At 35.2% G+C, this 13,102-nt stretch overlaps 1 protein-coding gene across 2 annotated transcripts in view; it reads right to left on the reverse strand.

Moving 5' to 3' along the window:
• Nucleotides 1-13,102, reverse strand: part of RAP1B (RAP1B, member of RAS oncogene family) — a 29,370-nt gene that overhangs the window by 14,045 nt on the left and 2,223 nt on the right. For both annotated transcript variants that reach the window (XM_032220767.1, XM_032220766.1), the window contains exon 2: nt 2,339-2,422. In XM_032220767.1, the coding sequence (XP_032076658.1) occupies nt 2,339-2,395 (57 nt within the window). In that variant the 5' untranslated portion in view covers nt 2,396-2,422. The remainder of the gene's footprint in view (nt 1-2,338; nt 2,423-13,102) is intronic.

Consider the following 13,102-nt stretch of genomic DNA (forward strand, 5'->3'; position numbering starts at 1 on the left):
TCTCCTTAATTGCAAGTGTTAATCTATCATTTCTGCACAGTCTAATATTTTCCTAATCACATTCTCCTCTGTAGGGATCTCTTCACTTTTCCAGTTTTGTGTGAATACAATTCTAGCTGCAGTTAATACATGATTAATTAAATATGCATTCTCCTTACTATAGGTTTCAGGTAAAATCCCCAACAAAAATATTTCTGGTTTAAAGTCAATGTGCTATTTTATCATCTTTTCCAGCCACATATATATATTTGTCCATTTTTGTGGTATTTTAAAGGGGGCATATAGACCTTCTATAACCACTATATAGGTACTCATTTATTAATGACCATTCATTGACTGAAGTAATGACAGTATTGAACAAACGGTACTTACGACAAGTCCTTAAAGTTACAGCTACTGTAGTGCCCCCGTCATGGGATCAAAATTTAGGCATTTGGTAACTCGCCTTCATCTGCAATTGCAGGAATATGCTTCAACTCCCCCACCCACCTATTTCCTCCCATCTTTACTCTTTTTGTTCCACCTCCACACTCCTCTGCCACCGTGTCTTTCACCAACTTTCACTATCATCTTCTTCCCACTTCACAAAGGAAGCCTAGCTTGGTCTTTCATGAGAAAGCTGCTGGTTTTCTGCAAAGAGCAGGAGAAGCATGAGGTCCTTGCCTAAAAATAAGCAAGACTAACACATCTGACATCACTAAGTGTGCAGTTATATTTTGCCTATCAACTGTACAACTTAGCAATGGAAATTCTGGTCCCTATTAGTGTCATTAAGGAAGGACTACATTTTAAATTTCTGCATACACTCCTTTACTCACGACCACAACTGAGCCCAAAATTTACATTGTCAAGCAAAACAGTTTTTATTTTCTGCAATACCAAATGGCATGCTCACTGACAATTTACATTGTGAAATATTAAAACCCATTTAGAACACATAGTAGACTAACCAGATTTCCACTGACTTCATCGGTACCTTGCAATCCAAGGTGACCTTCCAAAATAATTTTGAACAATGCAACAGGTGACTTTATACTCCTCAGAGAATCCATCATCAACAACCTAAATTCTTTGTTTGCTTTTTAAACAAAGTAATCTTTAAATTTACACAGCTAATATTGGCCTATGGTAAGTTCTTTCATCATCCTCAGACACTAAGTTTTCTTTCACTCTATAGAAGATATTTTTTAAAAGTTTTCTGAATTAAATGCTATAGTTTCACTCTTGGTGTGCATACCTTCAAGTTGTTTTTTGACTTCAAGTGACTGCCTGGATAGTCCTGTACTTTTCTTGGCAAGTGTTTGGAAGTGATTTGCCACTGCCTGCTTCCTAGGGCTGAGTGTGTGTGATTGGTTCAAGGTCACTCTTTTGGCTTCATGCCTAAAATGGGACTAAAACTCATGATCTCCCAGTTTCTTGCCTAATGCATTAACCACTAACAAAACGGAATTGCTATTCTGCCTTTAGATCAATTTAAATTCTTCCAAAGATCTGATTTTTAGGAAGTATTACTAACTACTAAATGTTTGCAATAGCTCAGATAACTGGATTTTTAAAATGCAAAATAGGTATTTCCAATCAGTGTAGTGTTTTATAGACAAAGAATATGTGCACCAAAAGAGGGCTCCAGCATCCTTTCACTTGATTTTGCTATGTGCATGCTCATAGGAATAAAGTACTTAGCCATTTATTTATAGTATCATTCTGGGGTTGTCAAAGATCTAAAACAAGTTTGTGAGGAAAAACTTTTGTTTGAGTTCTAAACAAGAGGTGAGCTTCTGAAGCTTTCAAATTTTCCATTTGCTTGGAAGGAATTTAAGAATTCCTATACTCCCTTGCTGACAATACTTGAGTTGTTTCAGCACTAAATGTAAGAATAGAAGTATTTTAGATCATTTTGCTGTCAGATTTGCAAGATAATCCAAACAAGAAGAACACCCACAAGTACTAACTTTAACTCTACTGTAAGGCCACATTAAAAGAATCTTGCAAGTCTGAAAGCATATCTCTTCTCCCTGCCTTTACATCCCAAAACACCAGAAAGGGTCCCTTCTGAGACATCTTCCATGCCCCCATGGTTTCTCTGGACTATGTTGCCTTTTAATTGTTATCCAGCTCTTTCTCCTGTCTGCCAAGGTCATTCCCACATATCTTCACTTTGCTTTGTTATGTTATTTTTTTATAGAAATCAATTTGATTCTAAAAATTGAATTTCACAATAGAATACAATATTCTTCTGCACAGAAGTCACCTGAAGTTTAGTCACCCTGAGCTGTAGATGCAACGTATTAATTCCCTATGCTTATAAATCAGTAAGATGAAGGTGAATACTACTTACCAATGCAGACTTCCCAACACCTCCCGAACCAAGAACTACTAGTTTATATTCGCGCATGATGTAAATCTTAAATCACCTTAAAACCTGCAATACAAAGAAATAGGTTGCAAATATACATGTGTCAAGTCTAAAGTACGTAAGTCAAACCTTAGGGAAAAAACTATTTTACTGTACAAGCTGAACATTGAAGATAATTCTTAGGAACACAATTGGAAAAGACATTGGCTGCACTCATGCAACATACTCACTATATTTTTAAGGTTTGCAGTGAAGAAGAATGATATACACATATCTGCTAAGTGCTACTGTCTTTGATAGCAGCTCTTAAGTGAGATGCACCAAAGAACAGGAACTGCAAAATCTCTCCGAAAGAGCAGATAGTGAGATTAAGGACTATGTTGAACATTGGAAAATGAACTGATAATCCCAGAGGCTTTTACCACAAACTATGCAATTTTGGATCATTTTCCTCAAGTGAATAAATGAACAGGTACAATGTATTTCACTCATTTAATTGGGTTCTCTTTATTTAGTTTTAAGGATTTGTGTGAAAAATAGGTCATATTTTAGGTCATTTTTATGCACAAATATTGAATTTTTTTAAAAAAAAAAAAAACTTTTAAGCACCACTGTATATATTGTGTGCACTGCATTGAAATGTCTCCTAAAACCCCTGTTGCTCTTTTACTGGACTCAGAATTTTGTGACTGTTTATGCAAACACTGATGCATTTACTTCTTACATTGCTTTGTTTTAAATCATTTTAGTGGCCAATTTTATGTGTGCTGTGTTGTAGATAGCACTCACAATGAACTACCATTTATATTGACAAGAAATAAGGAAGCAAAGATCTCATGGTAGAACATTTTAAAAGTTTCAAATTCTGCTTTAATACAGAACACTAATATTCCATTGGAATATCCTAGATCTGGTCATTTTGTACTAAGTGCAAAAACAAGCCACATATATTCTAGTAACAAGTCATTAGATTCAGTAAGTAAAGTTTGTGTGAACAGAATTCTATTCAGATACATTAAGTGTTAGATAGTATAGGTGTGATTTCATAAAGACGTAACTGAAAAAACCCATCCAGCCAACCAAAATATATAGTATTGTTACTGCAAGACCCAGGCATTGATGAATAACCTAATGCACCTTTATACAAAAATGTGTACTAATCCACACTGCAGGCTAATATAGTTCAAGAGAAAAATCCTAAAATCAATACTCATCTAAGTGTGTTTTATTTTTTGGGGTCATGTTTAGTATTAAAATATAAATACAGACAATTAGGTGAGACAGAATGCACTGTGGTTTTTTCCCTCTACAACTGGCAATGGAGCCTTCAGGTTGTTTCGATTTTTGTTCCATCAGAATGCAGCCTACTTATAAAAGTCAACATTTTTATTTGGAGTTTTAAATCAAATATATTTTATATTTTGTCCACACTGATAAACATGAACAGAGGAGAGAAAGGAGACTACAATCACAGGATATTAGTTTTGCAAAAAAACAAACAAAAAACTGATGCACACAAGCTTACAAATCCTACGAAACTGCCAAAAGGCCTTCAATAGTCTCTTCTCTTTTTATCAAAACCTTGTATCTAAGGCAAAAAAGGTTCTGCACCTCTGTGTGGGTGAGTTATTTAGGAAAATTATCTTTACCATTTTAGAATAGGTGTTCGTACAGTCAGTCATCCAAAGCTGATGAGAAATTAGAATTCAAGAATCTTCAAAGCCAAGCTGTGCACATACAAATAAAACTTTGTTGAATTGTATTAAGAATGCCAAGGTCAGAATTTGGTTATTCAGAAAAGTGATTTTTAAGCAAGACTTCACCCAACAAATACAATCCCATTTCTCCCTGTTATGGTTGTTACATAACCACAAAGGTCATCAAGTGGATGGAGCGAAAAAGCTGCCTGTCAACAGAAGGTAGGCAGCTGCCCTCCATGCACTCTGATCTTCAGGATCCCCACTTAAGTTTCTCCAGCCTAGTGCAAGAATTTCCCAAGCCTCTGGCCAGCACTCCTGTGCTGGCCAGCAAAAATGAAGCATGGATCATAAAGATCCAAACTTCATTTGGGCAGCCTAATGAAGAATTTCTGTCTCCCTATGCATGGAGAGGAGGGGAAATCCTTTGGCAGGCAGCAGCAGCTTGCCTTCTGGGGAAGTCAGCAAAGACTGCAAATGGCAATCTCATGATTGCAGGAGCTTGGCAACCAATCATAAGTGACAACATATTACCAAGTACCTAGATCACAATCACATGACTTCAGGGAAGCAATGTTTTATGATGGCCAGAAGTGCTTTACGGAGTGTAAAGGAGGGTAGGTAGCTCTCTTCCATGCATGGAAGGGAACTTCTGACGTGGGGTTCAGAGTTGTAAAGAACTATTTCTGAGCTGTTGTAACTTCAAACTGTCGTTAAAGGACCAGATGTAAGACAAAAATTACCTGTCCGTATATTTAAAACTACTGGAAATGTTAATTCAGATCCCTGTTAATTTAGGATACAAAAATATGTGCCTTTTTAGAGAAATTTCAGCATATAGCTAATTATATTGTATACATATTCTGAACAAAGATCCTTTTTCCTGCTTTTATGGAGAATAGTATTCTTCTGCCTCACCAAGATATTTCTGTTGTAATTATCAATAGTCATTCTCAGGGATATTGATATTCATAACATGTTGTTGAAGCACCATATGAGGGAAAGGGTGCCTGTTATAGCAGAATGTCTGTGAAATTTAAATGAAATGTTATGCAGTTATATTTTATAAAATTTATACATGCATATAACAGGAATAAAATTTTATGCATGAGCATTTTATTATAAATGAATGAATGCAACTTTACATATGTGTATAAAGTATATGGATAACTACTAGACTTACTGCATTTTGCATGTGTGCTCAGATGTAGGAGCTTGAAGCTGCGTAACTCAGTCTTGAGAACAAAAGACATAAACTGCTTTTTTCATCTACACCCTTTATCTAGAGAAGTCAGAACTCCCTCTATTTGCTTTATTGTTTCTTCACTAGTCATTTGCATAACAACTTGTGGTCATCTACCTATAATTTAAGTAATCATTTTGCTCTAGTGTGCCCTACTATGTTCAAATATAATATAGCTTTGTTGGATATAAATATATGCTTTAAATAAAGTATAACAGCTATTTTTTCAACAAAACAAATTTGAAGCAATCTAAAGTCTAAAAGCAAAATATGTATTTTTAAGAATTGGCTTGGATGTTTTTGATGAACTGTTGATTATTTAACCCTAATGCTTTTTATATATAAACCCACATTTGGAAATATAAATTGTAGCCAACTGCCATAAGCAAAGCTGAGCTATATTAAAAATTAACAATAACTAGACCTTTTAATGCAATTTTACAAAAGTCATGGAAAAAACACAGCATTTGCTAAATATGCTTTAACAACACAATCAATATGAAAGAAACAGGCATGATTTTTAAGAAAAATCATGCCTGTTTAAGAAAATTTTACTTTTTTTCTAAAGAAAATGTGCGCGCTTAGTATTGCCTGCTGAAACAAACAAGGTCTCTTCTCTAAATCAAGCATGCTGCTTCATTTAATTGCCTGTTCTAGCTTGTGATATTGATTCCCTGCTTTGGAAGAAAGCTTTTGTGTTCAATTCCCTTGATGTGAATGGCCTTTATTGACATTAGATGATGCTCCATTCAGTTTAGGAATTCTGATGGTATTTTATTCTATTTTGATTTTTAAAAATGTACGCAAAATCAGATGTCATTTACCGCCAAGCACTACTGTGCTTCCCTACACAACAATGAGCTAACAATCTGCCATCCCATGTATTTCCTCTTATTTCTAACTATATATCATAGTCCAAGATTATAAATGACTCTTGTCAACTATAAGTCTTAACAGCAAAGCCTTGAAACAGTGTGTTATCTAGAGAAAAGCCTATTGAAACAGACAAGCGTACACCTTCGACATTAAATATGAAAGAATGCAATTCTTGAAGCAGACTAGTTGTGGGCCAATTAGGTTTTTAAAAGCTAGACATTATGATTGAACTGAATCTATAGGCAAAGTTAATGTCATCCAATCTGCAAAGTTTAAAAAGAAAATCAAGCAGCTTCATATTGAACAAAATTTAGTTTTTCCGAGGTCTTCCAATTAGCTCCAGGGTGCTTTATTGCAACTATTTTCTTAAAGCAAATTAAAATAAAAATACTTTAGTCTGAAAAATAAATGTAACACATTTTATAAGAAAATGCACAACGAAGCAAGTACAAATGCCACCTGCCAACTTTAGTTGATCCCAATATCTTCAAATTGTAAAGATCACAAAATGATAAAAACATTTTTATATAGACGCATTTAAATAGTACTGTCTCTTCTAACAGCTAATTTAGTAATACTATTGGCCTGGTTTCAAAATTGAGTAACAGGAGCAGAATAGGCAATATCTATTATTTTGTTACTTGGTAACAAATGTATAAGCTACTTTATCCATGATTTGACATAATCAAGATTACACAAGATTTCCTATAGTTTATAATCAATAGGATTTCCCCCTAAAAGATGTTAATTTACATATTTAAAGTTTGGGCTTAAAACTGTCAGGCTTTGCCTTATGTAAAGGTAAAATGACTGACAGTTTGACTGAAGAACAATATGCTAGACTAATTTTTGGATTAGAAACTACGGGGATGTAACATATGTATTAAGAAATCTTTTGAAGATGTTGAAATTACTGTAAGAAACCCCTTGATTTTAAAACTGATATATATTTGAGTCAAAATGCATTCTTTTAAAAAAAATATTTGTCTTTGGGAAAGACTTAAAGATAAATTACTGTGTGTCTTTATGACTGCAGAAGACATAGTATGTTGCAAAAAAGTTTGACAAGCATTTTTCAAAATATTCAATGTGACTAGTAAGCCAATGGCATAGTTAAGAGTGGCACTATGAATTTTTTAATATTATTAGATCAAGCAATGGTGCAATTAACAGTGTCAGGCACAAATCACAATTATACCGTGTTTTCCCTAAAAAAAGACCTAGTCTTATTTTCTTTTGGGCTTGAAAATAAGCACTTGGGCTTAGTTTTGGGAAGGTCTTATTTTTTTAAGTACAGGAGGTGGCGAGAAAAAGAGCCAACACAGTGGTGGGTTTCAAATTTTTTTGGAACCAACTGTGGGTGTGGCCTCCTTTGTGGGAGTGGCTTGCCGGCCATATGTTTTCTTTCTTTCTTTCTTTCTTTCTTTCTTTCTTTCTTTCTTTCTTTCTTTCTTTCTCTCTTTTCCTTCCTTTTGTCTCTGTCCCTTTTTTCTTTCATCTCTCTTTTTCTTTTTTTTCTTTTATTTATTTATTTATTTATTTATTTCTCTTTCTCTCTCTCTCTCTGTCAGTCTGTCTCTCTCTCTCTCTCTCTCTGTGTGTGTAGCAGTGATGGGTTTCAAAATTTTTTGGAACCTCTTCTGTAGGTGTGGCCTGCTTTCCGGGTCCACTGGTGGAACCTCTTCTAACCGGTTCGGTAGATTTGATGAACCGGTTCTACCGAATAGGTGCGAACTGGTAGGAACCCACCTCTGGGCCAACAGGATTGGGAGTGCAGATACCGTTGACCCCACCCTCTCTGCCTCACTGTCTGCTTGCCTGAGGCTGCAATGGGCCAAGCTCTCAGCATCCACCCACACTGCTTGCTGTCTCAGCTGCTGGCGGGACACTTCTTGGCCACAGCGGGCGCTATGCTGGCCAAGTGGCTGCCCATGCTGCTGATGGCCTCACAAGGGCTCTTCACCCTCTTGGCAGGGTGGGTGGAGGCCGGGGCGTGCTAAGAGCTTGGCCCCAATTGAGGCTGCGGCCAAACAGACAGTGGGATGGAGAGGGCGGGGCCGGTGGTAGTTTCCCAAACACTTTTCGCCCAGAAGGAGACAGAGCTTTGTCTGCTTGCAAAGGGGAAGGTTTGAAACAGAGCTAATCTCTCCCCTTTGCAAGTTGACAAAGCTTTGTCTCCCTCTGGGTGGTGTGTGTAGCAGAGCCAGAGGCTATCCCAACACGCCTCCCATTCCATCCCATTCTCTCTCAGCTTGCCAGCGGCCACACCAAAAAACTACCCCCACAGGGCATCGGGATCACCTGCCTCAATCCGTCTGCCTGCTGTTGCTGCGCAAGTCTCCTGCAAGTCAGGCAGCCGCACAGCATATCTGGATCACATGTATCCTCCTCGCCTCTGCCTCCATGCTCAGACTTATTGGTATTTGTGCTGTGCCAAGGGGCCGACAGGCTGCAACTGCTGCCGGACACTGTCGGCCCACATATGCTCGCCATCTCTCATGCTGGCCCAGGCTTATTTTTGGGCTAGGGCTTGTTTTTGGGGGGGTTCAGGGAAACACAGTATTTACTGGGAGTGGGATGTAATAATTGTATTATTTACTTACAGTAGTCTAACCTAAGCAGCATTCCAGACAGTTAACAAATAGACATTATTCTAAAATTCAAGAATATAAAAAACCCTGCAGCAATAGGAATAAAAAGCATTAATATTAAAGGTAGCACTTGTTAAAAACATAAAAAAATATTCTGAAAAATATTTTTCAGAAATATGGGGAAAGGATCTGTTGCAGCCTGACTTTTCATGGTTCTTATGAAAATAGCAATAAAAATGTACAGTATTAATAAACAATTCCTTATTTTAACAATATGATTAGCATACTGAATATTTGACCCAAGAAAATGAAACCAATGTGATTAAATATTAAGTGAAAGAGTTAGATGGCATTATATGAAAAACTGACAGCACTTTATATTTTTATTCCTTTGGGAACCATTTACAGTAACACAATTTTGCATATGCAGGACCCTTACCTACCGAGTCAGCTTTTTAAAAAAAAAAAACACCTACATGGACTATAGCATTTTTTTCTGAGTGAAATAAAATGGATTCCTCTAAAAACAATACATTCCACTACAAAATTCCAAGACAGAAGCTCCCCAAATTGCATGCATTAAGATAATAAAACCATGCTTACAAAAGAAACCATTGTATATTCTGAATAGCATACTGTATAAGCAAATCAAATTTATTGAAGTATTTTCCAAATGTACTGAATTCAATAGTTTTCAAATGTGTTCTGTTCAATGTCCATTCTGCAACTGTCAGTTACACACCATTCACCTTCTCATTCCATTCTAGTACATAATTTCTCTCTTTCTTTCCCCCTACTGTACACACTTCACTTGTAGCACTCCTTTCTTTAATTTTAATGTCCTCCCACCTCTAAATCATTACTTCCATGTTGTTGTTTTTCTTCAAGTTCCCTTCTGCAACACAACAGGTCTATTTCCCAGGTTTTCCTTGTTTCTCTTCTCCCAGCTATAGGCAAACAACAATGGTAATTACTTCAAAAGTCTAATCTATTTCAAGAATTTTTTCCTAATGTAAAAATGTTTGAAGACAAGACTAAGATGTGCTTCCAGTAACCACATTAAAAAATAAAAAAAGTTTTAAAAAGTTACTTTTTAAAAAGTTTGCAATGAAGATTATTTGAATTACAAGTCAATATGCTAGAGGTTTTTTTTTTGCACAGACCAGTTTATTTAGATAGCTAAAAATTACAGAACAGATAAGGATAGAGGTAGTTAATTTTTTTCTAATTGTATAATAGAAACATTTAACCAGATCCAGTTAACTGAACAGATTAACAAAAACAGGTTTTCCACTGAATTAAAAAGTAGGTTTTAAAACATTAGTTCATTTAGTTCAGCATGTGTCCTCCAATACATTCATCTCCTCTTTGATTAAATCTTTACTAGTTTTAAATTCTATTTAAGAAACTCTATGCTAGGGACTATTACTGAAGAGTTTGTGAATTTATAACCTGCAAAGTAGTGGTAAAATGCAATTTCTTTTACTACCAATTCTGTGGGCATGGCTTGGTTGGCGTGGCAGGGGAAGAATATTGCAAAATCCCCATTCCTTCCCCACTCCAGGGAAAGGATGCTGCAAAATCTCCATTCCCACCCCACTCTGGGGCCAGCCAGAGGTGGTATTTGCCGATTCTCCGAACTACTCAAAATTTCCACTACCAGTTCTTCAGAACCTGCTGAATTTCACCCCTGCTGCAAAGTATAAAACATTTCCCTAATTATAGTAACAACAGCATATTATTTTTATCATTAGCAATTGTGTTGCTGCCTCTTCCCAATTACCTTTAATGCACTATTTATTTTAAACAAATATATCCAGCTGTATTTCATTATCTTATGTTTATGGCATTTATTAATAGCAAATGCATTATCACATTATTGCCACTAATTATCCCTAGAAAGTTTTTTTTGCTTCCAAACATGTTTCATTTAAGAGTTCACTATATGAACACTTCAATTTCTAATTTCTAATATTAATAAGCTGCCTTAACTGTAAGATTTTGGCTAGCTGAAATATAGCAATCTCAAAATCACAAAAGTATGATAAATCATAAATGGTTATGTACAAAATAGTCAACTCTAACCTTAAAATATAATCATTAGAGATAGCGCGCAGCAATAGTTCCTATCAATCTGTTCTCCAAAAACTGGAAGAAAGAGGATGGTTTTGACTTATTTGAAACCAAAAATAAACAATAGCTGCTATATAAAATAGTCATCACATCTTGATTACAGATAGTTTTATAATCCTTACAAATTATATAGTTTTTAGATATGCAAGTATTTTATTTTTTATATTTTTAAAACTTAAATAACACATTTAAACTTGGAAATATTCCAAGCTATTGCACTACAGCAAAGCAAAACATGTAGAATGGACACACATAAAAAATTGACAAGTGTTTTGAAAATATTTTTTCTATGCTGCAGCAAAATTATGTGCTGAAGCAAAATTCTTGAGTAGATATTCAATGAATCAATTCATTAGGATACAATCCAAATTAAAAAACAGATAAGTAAATGTAGCCTGTTCATCAAAAGCAAAATAGATTGCATTATTGTTAGTTTTTTTCCCTTTGAACATTAGATGACCAGCCTTTCTTTTGCTTTCCATTACTTCACCTCCAAATCTGTCCTAGCATCAGAACTTGTTTCAATAAAATATGATGAAGCATTAAAAGTCAAGGGGGATTTACACATCTATGCAACGATTCATTTTCACCAATTGCCAATACAGGTAGTCCTTGATTTACAACCACAACTGGGCCCCAAATTTCCATTGCTAAGCAAGACAGTTAGATAAGTTGAGTCCCTTTTACAACCTTTTTGCCAGTTAGGTGAATCATGCAATTGTTAAATGAATCTGGCTTCTACCCATTGACTTTGCTTGTTGGAAGCCAGCTGTTTACAAAAACGATCACATGACCTTGGGACACTGCAACTGTCATAAATACATGCCATTTGCCAAAAGTCCAAAATTTAATCATGTGACTGCTGCAACAGTTGTAAGTGTGAAAACTGGCCAGTAGTCTTTTTTCAGTGTTGTTGTAACTTTGGTCAATAAATGAATGGTTGTAACTCAAAGATTACCCCTGCATATAGAAACAGATCAGACATAGATAGGCAAATTTTAATAATATATAAAAAACAAATTTATGTCAACATGTACCAATAAAATACGTATTATTTCAGCTTACAAACTATATTTGATAATCAAAGGAGTATACAAAGTACTTTTTCTAGGAAAAAAACAAGGAAATTTAAATATTATATTTCCATAATTGAAATTAGCAATGTTAATAATAAACCATATTTTGTAATTAAATTCATTCCTTGCTCAATTCTCTTGCCTCAAGATAGTTCATATTCACAGTATAATAAAAAAATTACTTTAGTAACTTAATTACATTACAGCATTTTTAATGTTCTACATTCATTTTAATGTTTTTGGAGTTTATACTTTTCAAAGTCTGTTCCCATAACACTTTAGCATTACAGTACTTAAAAATTGGTTGAGAGAAGTTGGCATTAATTCACAACTATTTTTGTTTTTATCATGTTATAACCAAAGAAGGCCAACCTAGGCAGAAAGATAAATAAAGTCTATCTGTTAAACACCCCCCCACACTAAATGTGTTGTATATGTGCCAAGACTTCCAAGAAGCTGGCAGAAAATAATGAGAGTTGTAATTCAACTAATCTGTAGGGTGACTGACTGATAGTATCTTTAGTTATATTTGTATTGGGAAAAAGGTTTCTAATGCCTCTACATTTTACACCAGCTGATTTTACAGAAATAACTAGTTACTCACCCTTTTTAGTAATTAAGCATCAAAACTATTATTTGGACACAAAAATGAATGGCATTTCCATTACAACCTACTTCTAGACATTGACAGAGGTTAGATTCAAGAGCATCTCAAGGCCACAATAGTATTCAGAGAATCACTCTGACATGAGGTTAAGCAATAATTACTTTAGCCTTATCCGAATTTAGTTCAAGACCATGAATTACCGTATTTATCGGCGTATAACACGCACCGGCGTATAACACGCATCCCCCATTTTAACACAAAAATTTGAGTAAAATTTTTTTTCATTAAAAATAAATGACTTGGAAGCTCGGAACTTAATGTTGGATTAAAATTTATAACATTAGAACATGAATTATAACATTAACTCCTCAACATAAAGTGCCTTCCTTCCTTCCCTCCCTCCCATCCCTTTCTTTATGTTTTCTTCATGCTTTCTTTTCTTTTTCCTCTGCTCTTTTTAAATCCCCCCCCCCTTCTTCTCCTCCTCTACATTTAGGTTGGATTAGTTTGTACAACGGTCATC

The sequence above is a fragment of the Thamnophis elegans genome, chromosome 7 (assembly GCF_009769535.1).
Source record: "Thamnophis elegans isolate rThaEle1 chromosome 7, rThaEle1.pri, whole genome shotgun sequence".
NCBI classification, from domain to species: Eukaryota; Metazoa; Chordata; class Lepidosauria; order Squamata; family Colubridae; genus Thamnophis; species Thamnophis elegans.